A 20,192-nucleotide genomic window follows, 5' to 3' on the forward strand; every position below is an offset into this window, starting at 1 on the left:
TGGCATATTTAGACGAGTGCCCTCCATTTTCAGAAAAATGGATATTCCCTACAAGTATATTTCAAAAGTTGTGGATTCCGGTTATATCGGAGTTTATTGTGAAAAAGCTCCGGCATGGGATGGTGGTGATCCCTGCTATACTCTTTCACCACAACTTTCTCTCACTCTTACTTCCTGTTTCTGTTGTACCTGTATTTCAAAGGGCCGGCCTTGCCTCTCTCTGTGTCACGCTGAATATCCCCGAGAACTACGTTAAGGGTGCGCGTGTCTGTGGAGTGCTCAGCCACTTACACGTTAATTTCACGAGCAGGCTGTTCCGTTGATTCGGATCAACCGGAACCCTCGTCGTCGTAACCGCCGGAGTGCTTCCCACATGGTTTGTATGTGTGTGCCCCCGCCAGCTTTGTTTCACAGTAAATTCCCACATAATCATAATCTACACTATCTCAAATGTATTTGTTGAAAATTTCATCAACAGATGCCCATTTTTCTGACAGTTATTAGGAAACGAGAGGCGCAGTGGTTAGGGCAGCGGACTCGCGGTCGGAGGATCGCGGTTTCGATTCCCAGACCGGGCGTTGCGTGTGTTTATTGAACGAAAACACCTAAAAGCTCCACGAGGCTCTGTCAGGGGCTGGTGGCGACCCCTGTTGTACTCTTTCGCCCCAACTTTCTTTCATTCTCTCTTCCTGTTTCTTGAGTAACGCTGCGATGGACTGGCGTTCTGTCCAGCTGGGGCGGGGGAGACATACTCCACAGAAACCGAGACCATTAGCCTGGCTAGGCGCGAAAAGGGTGAAATCTTTATATATAAAAGTGAAGTTGTGTGTCTGTCTCCTACGATTTAGATTCCTAACTACTCCCACATTTTGCGGTGCAGTTTAACCAAAACCGGGTATCTTATAGTCGTGATTCATATCGAGCCCTTCTGGGTATTAGCGCGCGTCTACGATGAATCTACGATTTTTTTTTAAAATTACCATAATTTTTTTCCATTTTAATGCATTTTTTCGCTATTATATAAGGGAAGTAACTCTCTAAAAATGTCTACGATGAGTCAACGATTTAAAAAAAAATTACCATATTTTGTTTTCCATTTTTAATGCATTTTTTTGCTATTTTTTGGCTATAACTCTCTAAAAATGCTTATATAGTTATTTCCCTTACAAACCCGAGCAACGCCGGGCGATACTGCTAGTAGAATATATTAGGAAACGAAGACAGATGGGAGCATAGTTGTGTAGGTGTTCGAACTGCTTTATAAGACATTATTTTTAATATTACTCTGTGGGACTTTTTTTTTTCTGTCTTTGGTCAGTAATTGTTATTTCCTATTTGCTTCTGTCTAGAAATCAAACGAAATAAACAACTATTCCCTTCAAACTTTGCTTTTGTGACCTGGACATCAATGTGTTGAAATTAATCTACTTTCCATTATATTCCAGACTAGCAGTATCGCCCGGCGTTGCTCGTATTTGTAAGGGAAATAACTATATAAGCATTTTTAGAGAGTTATAGCCAAAAAATAGCAAAAAAATGCATTAAAAATGGGGAAAAAAATGATGGTAAATTTTTTTTTTAAATCGTTGACTCAGCGTAGACATTTTTAGAGAGCTACTTCCCTTATATAATAGCGAAAAAATGCATTAAAATGTAAAAAAATGATGGTAAATTTTTTTTTAAATCGTAGACTCATCGTAGACGCGCGCTAATACCCAGAAGGGCTCGATATGAATCACGACTATAAGATACCCGCTTTTAGTTAAACTGCACCGCAAAATGTGGGAGTAGTTAGGAATCTAAATCGTAGGAGACAGACACACAACTTCTCTTTTATATATAAAGATTTAGCACTGAGTTATGTGAACAGAAATATCGCTATAGCAAATATTCTGCTCAATACCACATCTCTGCTTATCAGTGGCTTGAACTTAAACCAGTTGAGCATGACCCTTAGTGGCTGACGATATCAGATCATGAGCAGGAGTAGTGTGGGAGTATCATAGCCATGCGCAGGAGTGGCTGTGTGGTAAGTAGCTTGCTAACCAACCACATGGTTCTGGGTTCAGTCCCACTGCGTGGCATCTTGGGCAAGTGTCTTCTGCTATAGCCCCGGGCCGACCAATGCCTTGTGAGTGGATTTGGTAGACGGAAACTGAAAGAAGCCTATCGTATGTATGTGTTTGTGTGTCTGTGTTTGTACCCCTAGCATTGCTTGACAACCGATGCTGGTGTGTTTACGTCCCCGTCACTTAGCGGTTCGGCAAAAGAGACCGATAGAATAAGTACTGGGCTTACGAAGAATAAGTCCCGGGGTCGAGTTGCTCGACTAAAGGCGGTGCTCCAGCATGGCCGCAGTCAAATGACTGAAACATGTAAAAGTATGTGTTGAGAGGGATTCTTTGGGGTTTGAATAAATGTAACAAAAGCAATATTTGAATGAAGTATAAGCCATTTTTATATACTTTCTATGGGTAAGCAAATAAGATATAACAGTTGCTATGCAAGGACAAAAATCGTGTTAGATTGCGTTATAAATTTTAACCATTCATAAACGGGATGTTGGATTTTAAAAAAGAAGGGACGTCATTCAGTATTACTCTTCAATTTCTCTTTGTCAACCTGCCACTATTATCATTTCGTTTGGAAACCGCCAAAATTTTTTTTTTTTTTTTTTTTGTGACAACTAGAAAGGAATTGGGTTTTATTTTAGTGTTGTTGTACAACTGTTTTTGTTTTGTTTTTTGCTGGTGTTCATTTTGTAGCGTAAAATATTCTCTTTCAAACAACTTATTCTCTCTCTCTCTTCCATACATACATACACACACACATATATATATATATATATACATATACAGGGTTGGGCAAAAGTCACCTGACAGTAAATCAAATCCCATGTAATTCTTCCAAGATCAAAAGAGACAAAATATTTTACATGAGACTCCACTAACTGACAGACAAATGTTGGGGGGAAAAACGGTGATTTGTAACTTAGCATTTTATTATTAAACATTCATAATTGGAATGAAAAAATAAAACTGAATATTAAGTATTTATGGAATTTTTTTTTATATTGTCGGGTGACTTTTGGCCACCCCTGTATATAGATAGATAGACAGACAGATAGGAAAATAAGTGGATAATGCAGCTTTGTGAAACAGTGTTTCAGGGTTCAGTCCCATTGCACGGCACTTTAGACAAATGTCTTGTATTATTAGTCCAGGTCAGTCGATACCCTGTCAGTGAATTTGATATGTTGAAAGTGTGGAAACTCATCGTGTGTGTGTATGTGATCATCCTTTAACGTTCGTTTTCCAAGCTGGCATGGGTTGGACAGTTTAACCAGAGCTGACAAACTGGTCCCAGTTTGATTTGGTATGTTTTCTACTGCTGGATGCCCTTCCTTACACTAACCACTTTACAGTGTGTACTAGATATTTTGAACGTGGCACTAACATGAGTGCTTTTTACGTGGTACTGGCACAGGGCCATTTCTGAAAAATGTCAAAAATGAAGAATTTAGCGGGGAGGGGGAAATTTTAAAATGCCAAATTTTGACATTTTCCCAGAATCTCCGTAGCCAAAAGCGTGGGTTTCTGGCAAAAAAGAAATTTCGGAGATATTGGTGGGGGACGGGCGGAAGTTTTTCCCAGGGCTCCAGCAGGACAATCCTCCTCATCAGGGAGAGCAGCCTTAAACACTTCTGCTGTATAGAACGGGTGTTCTTGAGTACAACAAGGTGCCAGGTACCTCAGTCTGTCATCATGTCATCTGAAAGGTTCAACGTCTTGAGGTCGTCCTTCAGTATTTCGTCACATGTTTTCCTGGGTTCCCCTCTTCCACATGTTTCATCCTCTTTGAGAAATCAGCACATCTCTACAGAGCTATCAGCATCCATCCACATCACATGACCAAACCAGCACAGTTTTCTCTCTTGTACACAGAAACAATTTCCTCCTATGCCTAACTTCTCTCTCAGAACACTAGCACTTTGTCAAACATGTACACTTACATGACACATCCAGCAGAGCATACTAGCCTCATTCCTTTCTAACCTTCACATGTCCTCTGTATTCAGGGCCTCATATCTCACTACCATGTAGAATTGTTGTTCATAAACATGCATCATACAATCTTCCTTTCACTCGGAGTGAGAAACCTTTTGTGGCCAACAGAAGTAAAAGCTCTTTGAATATATACATACAGGCATGACTTTCGAACGTTGGGCCTCACAGAGGCAATGACAAAAGACCAAGACCTCTGGAGATAAAACCCGACAAATAATGTGAGTCCATGATGTATCCTGCACCAACTTCACATAACCAGCCCCAACCCATTCAAAGTACCTTGGACTGTAGGACGACCTGCTGTGCTTACTTTGGATCATAGGGTGACCTACTGTGCTTGAGGAAACCTTTTGAGTCAAGTACATCTACATCAAAATAAAAATCAAATGGAAATTGTAGTTGTAATACCCATGCCAGTGACAAGTAAAAAGCACCATCCGAACGTGGCTGATACCAGCGCCGCCTTGACTGGCTTCCATGCCGGTGGCACATAAAAAGTGCCAACCGATTGTGGCTGTTGCCAGCCTCCTCTGGCCCCTGTGCCGGTGGTGCGTAAAAAGCACCCACTACACTCACGGAGTGGTTGGCGTTAGGAAGAGCATCCAGCTGTAGAAACACTGCCAGATCAGACTGGAGCCTGGTGCAGCCTCCTGGCTTCCCAGACCCCAGTCGAACTGTCCAACCCATGCTAGCATCTTTCAGAGATGACTGTACTCTACTCGCTTTATTTCCAAGCACTGCTATAAACAACACAAATGAGTGAGAACATTATAGCTAAGTGTGCATACATGACAGATTCCATGGTCAATCTTTACCGAGCAGCTTCACGCCATATACTTTGTCTCCATTACCATAGCAACAGTCCCAATACTTTTTGATCAGACTAAGTTGGCATATGTCTTCTACTATAGCCCCTGGGCTGATCAATGCCTTGTGAGTGAATTCGGTCAACTGAAAGTATGATACCTGTCAGGCATGTGTGTGTGTATGCTTGCTGCTTATTCCTTCTCGAGCCATGCCTGGCTCATAGGGCCGGTTTCCGTGGCATATAGGTTCTCCACCTGGACAGGATGCCAGTCCATCGCAGGTGAGCTGCAAGATGCAGGAAGAAAGAGTGAGAGTAAGTTGTGGCAAAAGAATCAGCAAAAGTTTGCCATAACCTACCAGAGCCGCGTGGAGCTTAGGTGTTTCCCTCATAAACACACACATCACCCAGTCTGATATTCAAACCCGTGATCCCTCGACCACTAGACACCATGTGCCTCCACGTGTGTGTGTGTATAGGTGTGATTTAATGCATGCCATTTAAACCATTCAAGTTTTAGCTCAAATGCTAATCACACAAAATTGTCACTGGTTGCATCTGGATTGTGCGCCATGTATTGCAGAATTACATAACAGTTGGAATAAAGAAATACCAAGTTATGCCCATGTTCTTTTCTCTTTTCTAATATATATATATATATATATATAATTAATCGAAACATGAAAACACAAAGAGAAAACGCAAGGACATGGAACCAGTATAGTGTTATTGGACGCTCAGGAAACGAAAGGAAGGAGGAGGACTTAATGTTTTGAGCGGAGCTCTTCGTCAGAAACATAGAAAAAGGAAAGGTCCAAGGAAGGGAAGACAGAGAAAGGAAATCACCAACAATACACATGTGGTCACATATTGAATGACCGGAAGGGAATGGGTGAAGAAAAAGTTCTTTCAAAGACAGGAGAGTGCAAGTGAAGGAGGTATGTGTGTGTAATGATAGCACGTGTGTGGTTGGGCTTAGTATCATTTAAGGTCATAGGGAGAATTTATAGGAGTGGCTCCTGTTGTGTGTCTACCTACACATGTGCATAGGAGAATGGTCAGTGGAAGGTACTGGTAGTTTGAAGTGTGTATATGCATATGTCTTTGTGTTGTGCTTGGCAGCTGTAATTAGTTTGTTTACATCCCAGTAACTTGCCTAAAGAGACTTTATAAAATATACCAGGTTTTAAAAAAATAAGTTCAGGGGTTGATTTGTTTGGTTAAACCCCTCAGGGTGGTGCTCCACCATGGCTGCCATCCAATGACTGAAACAAGAAAAAGATAAAAGTACTAACAGTTCTGTTTCCCACACCACATAATTTTCTTTTGTAATCTGTTTGATACATCTCTACATTTAAATGTTTTATCACTAACCTATAGATGCAGGAGTGGCTGTGTGGTAAGTAGCTTGCTTACCAGCCACATGGTTGGGTAAGTGTCTTCTACTATAGCCTCGGGCCGACCAAAGCCTTGTGAGTGGATTTGGTAGATGGAAACTGAAAGAAGCCTGTCTTATATATATATATATGTGTGTATGTGTTTGTCCTCCGCAACATCGCTTGACAACCGATGCTGGTGTGTTTACATCCCCGTAACTTAGTGGTTCGGCAAAAAGAGACCGATAGAATAAGTACTAGGCTTACAAAGAATAAGTCCCGGGGACAATTTGCTCGACTAAAGGCGGTGCTCCAGCATGGCCACAGTCAACAGACTGAAACAAGTAGAAGAGTATATATATATGTGTGTGTGTGTATGTATATGTGTTTGTGTTGTGCTTGGCAGTTGTAATTAGTTTGTTTACGTCCCAATAACTTGTCTAAAGAGACTTTATCAAATATATACCAGGTTTTAAAAAAATAAGTACAAAGGTTGATTTGTTTGGTTAGACCCCTCAGGGTGGTGCCCGAAAATGGCTGCAATCCAATGAATGAAACAAGAAAAAGGTAAAAGTACTGACACTTCGGTTTCCCTCACCACATAATTTTCTTTTGTAATCTGTTTGATACATCTCTACATTCAAATATTTTATCACTAACCCAACCATTATATTTTTAGCTGCCAAACCTGTGTGGTGTATACAGCAACTAAACTCCAGAATTTTGTTTAAAATTACTTTGTGTTTTATGTGATAAAAAATATATTCAAATTCCAGCACTTATATTTTTTTTCTTTTTCTTTAGATTTGGGACAAAACAGAAGATGGTTTGTGGCATCAGTCTGCATGTTGGAAGGTGAGACATTATTTTTACAATTATACTCATTTAGTATCATCAATATCTGTTTCTTTACTACCCACAAGGGGCTAAACACAGAGGGGACAAACAAGGACAGACAAAGGTATTAAGTCGATTACATCGACCCCAACACGTAACTGGTACTTAATTTATCGACCCCGAAAGGATGAAAGGCAAAGTCGACCTCGGCGGAATTTGAACTCAGAACGTAGCGACAGACGAAATACAGGTACGCATTTCGCCTGGCGTGTTAATGGTTCTGCCAGCTCGCCGCCTTTAATATCATCAATATCATCGGTTGGCTTCCATGTTCCATGCTAGCATGGATTGGATAGTTTGACAGGATCCGATGGGCCCAAAGACTGCGTGTCACTCCAGGGTCTACTTTGCCTTTGTTTCTGTACATCATTGCTCTCCCTAATGTTAGCAACTCTACACAGTGTGCAGTGGAGGCGCAATGGCCCAGTGGTTAGGGCAGCGGACTCGCAGTCATAGGATCGCGGTTTCGATTCCCAGACCAGGCGTTTTGAGTTTTTATTGAGCGAAAACGCCTAAAGCTCCACGAGGCTCCGGCAGGGGATGGTGGTGATCCCTGCTGTACTCTTTCACCACAACTTTCTCTCACTCTTACTTCCTGTTTCTGTTGTACCTGTATTTCAAAGGGCTGGCATCGTCACTCTCTGTGTCACGCTGAATATCCACGAGAACTACGTTAAGGGTGCACGTGTCTGTGGAGTGCTCAGCCACTTGCACGTTAATTTCACGAGCAGGCTGTTCCGTTGATTTGGATCAACTGGAACCCTTGTCGTCATAACCGACGGAGTGCTTCCACACAGTGTGCACTGGTGCTCTTTTCATGCTGCTAACGCTGGTGAGGTCACAGATACAGTCAGTGCTTTCTTCTTAACCCTTTCGTTACTGTATTTATTTTGAGATGCTCTGTGTTTCTTTCAATTATTTTAAATCATCATCATCATTTAGCATCCGCTTTCCATGCTATCATGGGTTGGACGGTTCAACTGGGGACTGTGAAGCCGGAAGGCTTCATCAGGCCCAGTCTGATCTGGCAATGTTTCTACGGCTGGATGCCCTTCCTAACGCCAACCACTCTGTGAGTGTTGTGGGTGCTTTTTACGTACCACCTGCACAGGTGCCAGACTGAGCTGGCAAACGGCCACGAACGGATGGTGCTTTTACATGCCACCGGCACGGGGGCCAAACAGAGAATATAACAAAGAATTTGGTAAAATAACTTACTTATCATTTAGCCAGTGTTAGGAATGTAAATTGTGACTAAGGTTTAGTGGAAGATTTTAATTCAAAACTTATGAAAAGAAGACATTTGTAGTTCAGTTCTGTATTTAAGAGATGAGGAATTATGTACATTATTTACATTTGACGGATATTTGTCCTCATCTTGTTTGTTGTTAACACAACATTTTGGCTGATATACCCTCCAGCCTTCTTCAGAAGTCTTGGGAAAATTTCGAGCCTGGGTTCTCATTCCGAAGGTATTTTTCGATGTTATTATTATTTGATTCCAGGCAGTGACCTGAATAATAATAATAATAATAATAATAATAACAACAACAAAAAATACCTTAGGAATGAGAACCAAGGTTTGAAATTTTCACAAGACACCTGAAGAAGGCTGGAGGGTATATCAGCCGAAATGTTGTGTTAACAAACAAGATGAGGACAAATATCCGTCAAATGTAAATAATGTACAGCAAAACCTTGCCGCCGCCCCTCCCCCGCGTCCTATAAACTGGATTATTATACTCAAAGCTAGCAGCTACAGGTAACAAGGCAGTGAATACAACTTCTGTATTACAGAAAAGCTTTATATCTTGAACATAAGGGAGGAAACTTTCTCTCCTTGCCTTACACATGCAGCAGTTTAAAATCTGGAAATTCAAGCTTGACTGCATTTCAAACACTCCACCTACCCAGTCCAGATAACATTGATTTATATTCCATTTGTTCCTATATCTGCCCTATTCCAGCACTCTCAGACACTCTTGCCTAAATTCAAAGCTATGGATACAAAACACCCATGTGTAACAGTTTCTAAAATAACTATGCATATACAGTGCAGGTGGTACGTAAAAAGCACCCACTACACTCACGGAGTGGTTGGCGTTAGGAAGGGCATCCAGCTGTAGAAACATTGCCAGATAAGACCGGAGCCTGGTGCAGCCTTCTGGCTTCCCAGATCCCCAGTCGAACCGTCCAACCCATGCTAGCATGGAGAACGGACGTTTAACGATGATGATTTTCTACAGCTGGATGCCCTTCCTAACGCCAACCACTCCGAGAGTGTAGTGGGTGCTTTTACATGCCACTGGCACAAGGGCCAGTCAGGCAGTACCTGCAACAGCCACTCTCAAATGGTGTTTTTTACGTGCCACCTGCACAGGAGCCAGTCCAGCAGCACTGGCAACGACCTCACTCGAATGCTTTGTTCATGTGCCAGTAAGGCGACATAGTAGCAATCACGCTCAAATGGTGCTTTTTACGTGCCACTGGCACAGAAGCTGGACAGCTGCTCTGGCAGTGATCCCGCTCGGATGGAGCTGTTAGTGCTCCACTGGCATGGGTGCCAGTCATCGAATTTGCTTCAATTTCGATATGCACACTATATATTCCTTCTTCACTCATTTATTATTGTTCTTTTGTCTTATCTGGAAATCTTTCGTCACACATTTGTGACCTCTTCAGTGACTCTTCCATTCCACGTGTCTCCTCCAGTTTTATTTAGTCCAAGAAAAACAGAATGGACTAAACAGAACAGGAGGATACACATGGGAGTTGCTGAAGAGGTCACAGGTGTGTGATGAAAGATTTTCATATGATGGACATATGATAAAATAAGAACAAATGTACAGTGTACAAACCACATGGTTTCAGGTTCAGTCCCACTGCGTGGCACCTTGGGCAAGTGTCTTCTGCTATAGCTTCGGGCTGACCAAAACCTTGTGAGTGGATTTGGTAGACGGAAACTGAAAGAAGCCCATCGTATATATGTATATATATATGTATATATGTGTGTGTGTTTGTGTGTCTTTGTCCCCCCAACATCACTTGACGACCAATGCTGGTGTGTTTACGTCCCCGTAACTTAGCGGTTCAGCAAAAGGGACCGATATAATAAGTACTAGGCTTACAAAGAATAAGTCCTGGGGGCGATTTGCTCAACTAAAGGCGGTGCTCCAGCATGGCCACAGTCAAATGACTGAAACAAGTAAAAGAGAGTAAAGAGAGTGTGTGTGTGTGTGTTTATTTGGCAAGAAGGAAAAAAATGACCATCTCGAAATATAAAAGTATCTGTTTTGACACACAATTTCACATCAGAAATTTTGTAAAACAAATTCACAAATATAAAATAAATGCATCTCTTATTATAAAAGGCAGATTTTATCTGCCTCCCTTTGGAGTTATACAAATCTACAATATAGGATTTCTTCAATTACAATTTACCTTGCATTTTTAAGAGTACAATGCATCGCGTCATGCCAGGTCCAGTTTTTAAAATTTAAACTCCAATTAAGCAAAATTTACAGAAAACTCACATTCTGGTGTGTGTGTCAAATGCTTTTCTTAGTCTGGTTTACAGCACACGCAAACGCACACACACAGTGGGCAACGAATAAAATGAAAGTAATTGACTTACTGTAGTGAGTGATTCTTTCACTCTGCCTCCCACTTCCACTTTCAACACATAGACACGCAAATATATAAATAAAATTGTAAGCTAACGTGCGTGTGTGTGAGTGGGTGTGTGTGGGTGTGCGCGTGTGTGTGTGTGTGAGGGTGTGTGTGTGTGTGTGTGTGTGTGTGTGTGTGCGTGTGCGTGAGTGTGTGACAGGAAAGTTTTTTTACGACGAATATAACACCTATATCCAAGTAGCAGAAAGATAAGACAGTAAGGTGTGATTTGAGGGAGATTTGGCTGCTATTTCTACCATGTCTAGCTGCCATGTAGGGGTCTCCCTCATAGGCTCATACATACATATATACATAGATAAGACAGTAAGGTGTGATTTGGGGGAAATTTGGCTGCTATTTCTACCAGGTCTAGCTGCCATGTAGGGGTCTCCCTCATAGGCTCATACATACATATATACATAGATAAGACAGTAAGGTGTGATTTGGGGGAAATTTGGCTGCTATTTCTACCAGGTCTAGCTGCCATGTAGGGTCTCCCTCATAGGCTCATACATACATATATACATAGATAAGACAGTAAGGTGTGATTTGGGGGAAATTTGGCTGCTATTTCTACCAGGTCTACCTACCATGTAGAGGTCCCCCTCATTGGCTCATATATATATACATACATAAGACAGTAAGGTGTGATTTGAATGAGATTTGGCTGCTGTTTCTACCAGGTCTGTTACGCCTTCTCATGTAAACTCAAGCTTTCTCATGCCTTGAACATAAGACCAAAGCAGAGAATGTATTCTTTTATTCTTCTGCTTTTTCCAGCCATTGGTCTGTGGCCATGCTGGGGCAATGCCTTGAAGAATTGTAGTTTAATGAATCAACTCCAGTTTTATTTTTGTAAGCATTGTACTTATTCTATCTGTTTCCTTTGTCAAACCACTAGGTGACAGGGATGTAAACAAACCAACATTCGTTGTCAAGCAGTGGTGGAGGACAATCACAAGCACAGACATGCACACACACACACATACATGCATACACATATACACACACACATACATACATACATATATATATATGTGTGTATATATATATTGCAGCGTGGAAGGTGTTTGTAAGCCATTTAAGAAACACACAAAAACCGTTACATTCACTTCAACATTTAAATTTAATTTGCCAAAATATTTTCGTCGCTTTCAGACCGCGACCTGTTCACTGACAAAAATATCGTGCTAACAGGTCGCGGTCTCAAAGCGACGAAAATATTTTCACAAATTAAATTTAAATGTTGAAGTGAATCTAACGGTTTTTGTGTGTTTCTTAAATGGCTTATAAACACCTTCAACGCTGCAACTGTTTTCGTTCCAGCACACGATCTCAGATCAAGTCACTTGCTATGCAAGTACATCTCTGTAACTATATATATATTTATTATATATATATATATATATATGTATATTGGTAAAAACAGTAAGATAACAAAAGAAAGAAAGAGACCTCAATATTATGTAAATAGAGGAAATCTTTATATATAAAAGTGAGGTTGTGTGTCTGTCTCCTACGATTTAGATTCCTAACTACTCCCACATTTTGCGGTGCAGTTTAACCAAAACCGGGTATCTTATAGTCGTGATTCATATCGAGACCGTCTGGGTATTAGCGCGCGTCTACGATGAGTCTACGATTTAAAAAAAATTTACCATCAATTTTTCCCATTTTTAATCCATTTTTGACATATATAAGGGAAGTAACTCTCTAAAATTTATTATTAAATCTCAGAACGTAAAAAGCTACAGTAACACCCCTCCCCCTTTGTGGTTAGCCATATTGAGATGGCTATTATACTTTACATCTCTAAAAATGCTTATATAATTATTTCCCTTACAAACCCGAGCAACGCCGGGCGATACTGCTAGTTTTGTAATACATATATATTATAAAATAAAAGTTTCCATAGGCATAGGAGTGGCTGTGTTGTAATTAGCTTGCTTACGAACCACATGGTTCCGGGTTCAGTCCCACTGCATAGCACCTTGGGCAAGTGTCTTCTACTATGGCCTCGGGCCAACCAAAGCCTTGTGAGTGGATTTGGTAGACGGAAACTGAAAGAAGCCCGTCGTATATATGTATGTTTGTGTGTCTGTGTTTGTCCCCCCAACATCGCTTGACAACCGATGCTGGTGTATTTACGTCCCCGTAACTTAGCGGTTCGGCAAAAAAAGTGAACCGATAGAATAAGTACTAGGCTTACAAAGAATAAGTCCTGCGGTCGATTTGCTCGACTAAAGGCGGTGCTCCAGCATGGCCACAGTTAGAAAATGACTGCAACGAAGCACACACCCACACAAATATAAATTGCAAAGTACACATACGTGTACAGTTTATTCATATATATCGTGTTTGCCATATATTGTAGTTGCCACGGAACATGCATACCCGTTCGTTACACATTCATAAGCTCACAAGTGGAGGCGCAATGGCCCAGTGGTTAGGGCAGCGGACTCGCGGTCATAGGATCGCGGTTTCGATTCCCAGACCGGGCGTTGTGAGTGTTTATTGAGCGAAAACACCTAAAAGCTCCACGAGGCTCCGGCAGGGGGTGGTGGTGATCCCTGCTGTACTCTTTCACCACAACTTTCTCTCACTCTTACTCCTGTTTCTGTTGTACCTGTATTTCAAAGGGCCGGCCTTGTCACTCTCTGTGTCACGCTGAATATCCCCGAGAACTACGTTAAGGGTACACGTGTCTGTGGAGTACTCAGCCACTTACACGTTAATTTCACGAGCAGGCTGTTCCGTTGATTAGGATCAACCGGAACCCTCGTCGTCGTAACCGACGGAGTGCTTCCACATAAGCTCACAAATGCCTGCATCAAACGCTGCTGACATGAGAACAGTCACTGGTATAGCAGCGTTTTCAAGAAACAACTACTGACATAGGCCTTGGCTAATTACCTCCCCTTACGTGTGTATTTTTTTTTTTCCATAGATATTTTATACTATTCAGTAAGGTTTGAAATCTCGTGCATCTCACGTGGACAAATCCAGAATAGATTTTTGCCTTTTTTTTTTTTTTTTTTCTTTGGAACATTGAGAACTGCAAGTTCCAATTAACAAAACCTAAACTAAAAATGCCTCTCCTGTCCTAATTTTCTATCAACACGTTTGCATAAAGTCGATTCATGCACACTTACATTGCACTTTTAATGGAGCTTGCTACCTTCATTTCTCTATACCTTCCCAACTCTTCTGCATTCAGGGACCATCTCTCCCTATCATTTAGTATTGCAATTCGTTTACATTCAGAGTGGCTGTGTGGTAAGTAGCTTGCTAACCAACCACATGGTTCCGGGTTCAGTCCCACTGCGTGGCATCTTGGGCAAGTGTCTTCTGCTATAGCCCCGGGCCGACCAATGCCTTGTGAGTGGATTTGGTAGACGGAAACTGAAAGAAGCCTGTCGTATATATGTATATATATATATATGTGTGTGTGTGTATATGTTTGTGTTTGTCCCCCTAGCATTGCTTGACAACTGATGCTGGTGTGTTTACGTCCCCGTAACTTAGCGGTTCGGCAAAAGAGACCGATAGAATAAGTACTGGGCTTACAAAGAATAAGTCCCGGGGTCGATTTGCTCGACTAAAGGTGGTGCTCCTGCATGGCCGCAGTCAAATGACTGAAACAAGTAAAAGAGAGAGTATACGACCTGCTTTTCACTCTGAGGGAGTCATTAACAGAGGTAATAGCTCTGTGAGTCTATTCTTATTCAAGCAATTCTCAGAACTTCCTCCTCCTCTGTTAATTAGATTACATAAGTAACACACTCTTTGTGCTATCTTCACTCACAAGGCTTAAAGTCCTAGAAGACACTTGCCTAACTACCACATAGTGGGACTGAACCCACGACTGTGAAGTTAGTAAACAACCTGGGAGTTGTGGCGTGCACCTGTAATCTAGCTACTCGGAGGCTTGGTTGGTTGGCCGGTTTGAGGATGGGAGTCCTGGTAGTCGCTCTTCTATGGCGATCAGGTGTCCGCGCTAAGCTCGGCATCAATATGGTGCTGGAGAGGGAGCTCATCAGGACCAGGTTGTCTAAGGAGGGTCGCTTCAGCCCAGGGCAGAAACGCAGCAGGCAAAAGGCCCCGTGTCGAGCAGTAGTGGGATCGCGCCTGTGAATAGTTGTCGGTTAGCAGCCTGTTCAATATAACTGAACACCAATCTATTAAAGAAAAAGGTGGTGCTCCAGCATGGCCGCAGTCAAATGACTGAAACAAGTAAAAGAGTAAAAGAGTAACCTTCTTAACCACTCAGCCATTTCACAAGTAGTACTTCACGCAAACCAGATTTAGTTTGCACATCATTAAGACATCTCTTGAAGGTGGTGAGCTGGCAGAATTGTTAGCATACCAGGCAAAATGCTTAGTGGTATTTCATTTGTCTTTATGCTCCAAGTTCAAATTCCACTGAGGTCAACTTTACCTTTCATCCTTTCAAGGTTTATAAAATAAGTACCAGTTGAGCACCGGGGTCATGGTAATAGACTTTCCTATCCGTCAAATTTGCTGGCCTTGTCAATTATGTATTGTAAGATAGCGAGCTGGCAAAATAGTTACCACGCGGGACCAAATGCTTAGCGGCATTTTGTCCATTTTCAAGTTCTGAGTTCGAATTCTGCTGAGGTCGACTTTGCTTTACATCCATTTGGGGTTGCTAAAATAAGTACCAGTTGAACACTGGGGTTTATGTAATTGACTTACCCACTCCCTGCAGATTGCTGGGGCCTTGTCCCAAAATTTGAAATCAATATTATACTTTCATTATGACAGCAAACTGGGGGAACCATTAGCACACTGAACAAAATGTTTAGCAACCTTTTGTCTGTCTTTACATTCTGAGTTCAAATTCCACCAAGGTCAACTTAGCCTTTCGTCCTTTCTTGGTTCTTTTATTCTTTTACTTGTATCAGTCATTTGACTGCGGCCATGCTGGAGCACCGCCTTTTTAGTCGAGCAAATCAACCCCAGGACTTATTTTTTGTAAGCCTAGTACTTATTCTAACTGTCTCTTTTTGCTGAACCGCTAAGTTACGAGGACGTAAACACACCAGGATCGGTTGTCAAGCGATGTTGGAAGGACAAACATATACACACACGTACATATATATATATATATATATATATATATATATATATATATATATATATATATATACATATATATACACATATATACAATGGGCTTCTTTCAGTTTTTGTCTACCAAATCCACTCACAAGGCTTTGGTCGGCCCGAGGTTATAATAGAAGACACTTTCCCAAGGGCCACACAGTGGGACTGAACCTGGAACCATGTGGTTGGTAAACAAGCTACTTATCACACAGCCACTCCTACACCTATATAAAAATACAGCCACTTCTGCTCCTTGATAAAAATAGATGCCAGTTGGAGACTGGGGTTGATGTAATTGACTGTACCCCTCCCCCAAATTTCAGGCTTTGTGCCTATAATGGAAAGGATTATTATTATTTTTAAGTCAAGGTGGCGAGCTGGCAGAATCATTAGCACACTTGATGAAATGCTTTGCGGTATTTCACCCATTGCTATGTTTTGAGTTCAAATTCCGCCAAGGTCGACTTTACCTTTCATCCTTTAGGGGTCAATAAAATAAGTACCAGTTATGCACTGGGGTCAATGTAATTGACTTACCCCTTCCCCCAAAATTTCAGGCTTTGTGTCTTTTGTAGAAAGGGTTATTACCTCTGCCTTAGTGAAGGCATTGGTATTGTTTTCAGTTGAGTTTGTTTGTCTGTGGACAAGATATCTCAAGAACCGCTGGATGGATTCGAATGAAACTTTCAGGGATGTTTGGGATCGATCCGGTACCGGACAAGGATTCTAGATTATTTTCCCCTTTTTTATTTTTTTTTAACTTAATTTTTGAGAGCGATCAGGTTCGTTTTTAGTATTTTCGTTTGTGAGAGCAGTCAAATTTAATTCATATATTCTCATTTTAAAAATCCTCTCTGGCTAATCGTTGAGAGGACGTTGGTGTTGCCTTGGTTACAGTTTGCACTCTCTGAGTGCTCTTGTTATTATTATCATTATTATTATTATTGAGTGAGAGAGCAGTGCATGCCATCAAAGTGACACTGGGGTAAAATATACGAAGCACAATATACCCATCACGACTACCCGTCTGATAAGGGTACACTAGGCACATGCATCACAACCATATGTGCACGACATGGTGATCTCATATCAAGATAAACAGCACATGATCTTGCAGGTGGGGACCCAGTTAGAATTTTCTTCAGGTTGAGTAGCCCATCCTGCTCAAAAGGTCCCTGAATAAGGGTTGTTTAAGGATGTTGAGAGAACCACCCATGTTTCCAGAGGTGAATTATTCAAACCCCAAAGAATCCCTCTCAACACACAGCTATGATGCTCCCCCACTACTTCTGCTCGTGATCAGAGATGCACATATCGTCAGCCACTAAGGGACATGCTCAACTGGTTATGGTGAAACAACTGACAAGCAAATCTGTGGTATTGAGCAGAATATTTGCTGTAGCCCATCTTTTATACCAAAACAAAACAATGTACATGATAACACTTCCAATCAGTTAAGATCAGAAGCCATGAGAGCCACTGCCTGGTACTGCATCAGGGCATTTATTATTATTATTATTATTATTATGTAAAGCAGGGAGTTGACAGAATTTTTAGCATGCTGAGAAAAATGCTTAGTGACATTTCATCTATCTTTACGTTCCGAGTTCAAATTCCACCAAGGTTGACTTTACCTTTCATCAATTCAAGGTTGATAAAATAAGTACCAGTTGAATACTAAGGTCAATGAAATTGACTTACCTGCTCCCCACCAAATTGCTGGCCATGTACCAAAGTATCAAACCATTAAGACATCTCTTATCAAATAGGCAAATATTACACAGTTTGCAAATTAATGATTTTTTTTCCTTTCTTTTTCCCATGTCCATGGTAGTTCATTGATTCATATTTATAAAATACTAGCAGTATTGCTCAGCATTGCTCGAGTTTGTTTCAACCCTTTAGAATTGGAATTTTTGAAAAGTAAAAATTTTGCATTATGTAGCTTGTTATTCTCTTTAAGTGAACCTTTTTCTGGTTGAAATACACCAAAAAATGTTGACACAGCAGTCAAAAAATCGTAAAAAATAGGGATTTTCATAGAAAAAAAGCACCTTTTTGATGTAAATAATTTTTGGTGCTAACATGGTCCGATTTGAATTTTATCTTCCACGAAATGAAGAGCAAGCCTTCTTCTATCATACTCTCAATTTTGGTCAACTTGCGCTGCAGGGTCTCGGAGGAGATAGTATTAGTTGAAGGCTACCAAACCTGCCATACACAGACAACTTCAGCTCTATATATAGAGAGATTTGCATAATTTTATATGTCTGCTGCAGACAAATGTCTTTGTTTTTACTGTCTTTTTATTTTTATTTTTTTTTTTTTTTGTTCTTCATATTCAGGCACACACTGGTTCAGTATGGCGCGTTGCTTGGGCACATCCTGATTTTGGTCAGGTTATAGCAACGTGTTCGTTTGATCGAGCTGCAGGTATTTGGGAAGAACTACGTAAGTTTGACAGTTTTTTTTTTTTGTTTTTTTTTAATCATATAGACATTTTCTCTCAAAACATTTCTCAATTAAAAATTTTTTTTTTATTTATTCATATAGGTATACTATAGTATTCTTAAAACCAAAATCATAGCTGTGGCCAGTGTGCCCTGACTGGCTCCCATTCCGGTGGCACGTAAAATGCATTGCCCACTGACTGGCTCCCATGCTGGTGATATGTAAAATGCATCATCCGAACGTGGTTGATCCCAGTGCCCCCTGACTGACTCCTGTGCTGGTGGCACATAAAAAGCACCATCCAAATGTGGCCAATGTCAGTTCCTCCTGACTTGTTCCCATACCGGTGGCATGTAAAAAGAATCTACTACACTCTTGGAGTGGTTGGTGTAGAAACATTGCTAGATCAGCATCGGTTGTCAAGCGATGGTGGGGTGGGGACAAACACAGACACACAAACATATACACACACATGCATATATATATACATATATACGGCAGGCTTCTTTAAGTTTCCATCTACCAAATCCACTCACAAGGCTTTGGTCGGCCCGAGGCTATAGTAGAAGACACTTGCCCAAGGTGCCACGCAGTGGGACTGAACCCGCAACCATGTGGTTGGTAAGCAAGCTACTTACCACACAGCCACTCCTATATAGCATAATTGATCCATGACAGAGTAGACCTAGATGAGCTGCAGTTTGGCTTTGTGCCTGGAAGGGGTTCCAAGAATGCAATTGTCCAAGTGAAGCAACTACAAGAGAAATACTTGGCTAAGGGTAAAGTACTGTTCCTATCATTTATTGTCTTGAAAAAGGCATTTAGAAGGGTACCACATTCAGTAATTTAGTAGTCACTAAAACTAGGTGTAGACAAATGACTTATGACTGCTGTACCAAGATGCAATAAGTAAAGTGAGAGTTGACAATTTCGGTGCTGACTCTACCGTGAAGGTTGAAGTTCATGAAGATTCAATCCCCTTGTCTCCTCCTATTCACCCTCGTCCTACAGGCCATCACAGGGTAGTTTAGGACCAGCTGTTGATGGGAACTCTTATATACTGATGATTGGTTTCTCATAGCTGAACCTATAATGAAATTAGAGAGGAAATTTCATACATGAAGGCCAAATGTCAACAGCAGAGACCTCATGGTAAACTTAGCAAAGATGAAGGTCTTAGTAAATAGGAAAGAAGACGGGACTTTGGTACCCTAAGGGAAATAATCTTGCTTGATATCAGAAAAGGTGTCGGTTTAAACTACATAGCTGTGGACCCTAACTGAAACCCAAATGTTTCGACATCTCTCCCTTTCCGTCATTGTTTCATTACAAAAACTTTCAGGAGTGGCTGTGTGGTAAGTAACTTGCTAACCAACCACATGGTTCCGGGTTCAGTCCCACTGCGTGGCATCTTGGGCAAGTGTCTTCTACTATAGCCTCGGGCCGACCAAAGCCTTGTGAGTGGATTTGGTAGACGGAAACTGAAAGAAGTCTGTCGTATATATGTATATATACATAAGTGTGTGTGTGTGTATATGTTTGTGTGTCTGTGTTTGTCCCCCTAGCATTGCTTGACAATCGATGCTGGTGTGTTTACGTCCCCGTCACTTAGCGGTTCGGCAAAAGAGACCGATAGAATAACTACTGGGCTTACAAAAGAATAAGTCCCGGAGTTACTCGATTAAAGGCGGTGCTCCAGCATGGCCACAGTCAAATGACTGAAACAAGTAAAAGAGAAAAAGAGTAAACTGTCAATCATTGGTTGGTATCTATGTTATATAGATATCTGCTTCCCTTAAC

At 41.3% G+C, this 20,192-nt stretch overlaps 1 protein-coding gene across 1 annotated transcript in view; it reads left to right on the plus strand.

Annotated features, from left to right (window-relative positions):
* Nucleotides 1-20,192, plus strand: part of LOC115221416 (nucleoporin SEH1) — a 71,032-nt gene that overhangs the window by 5,476 nt on the left and 45,364 nt on the right. Inside the window, exons 2-3 of the mRNA XM_029791598.2 lie at nt 7,053-7,103; nt 18,287-18,392. Coding sequence (XP_029647458.2) covers nt 7,053-7,103; nt 18,287-18,392 — 157 coding nt within the window. The remainder of the gene's footprint in view (nt 1-7,052; nt 7,104-18,286; nt 18,393-20,192) is intronic.

This window comes from Octopus sinensis, linkage group LG18 (genome assembly GCF_006345805.1).
Source record: "Octopus sinensis linkage group LG18, ASM634580v1, whole genome shotgun sequence".
Lineage (NCBI taxonomy): Eukaryota > Metazoa > Mollusca > Cephalopoda > Octopoda > Octopodidae > Octopus > Octopus sinensis.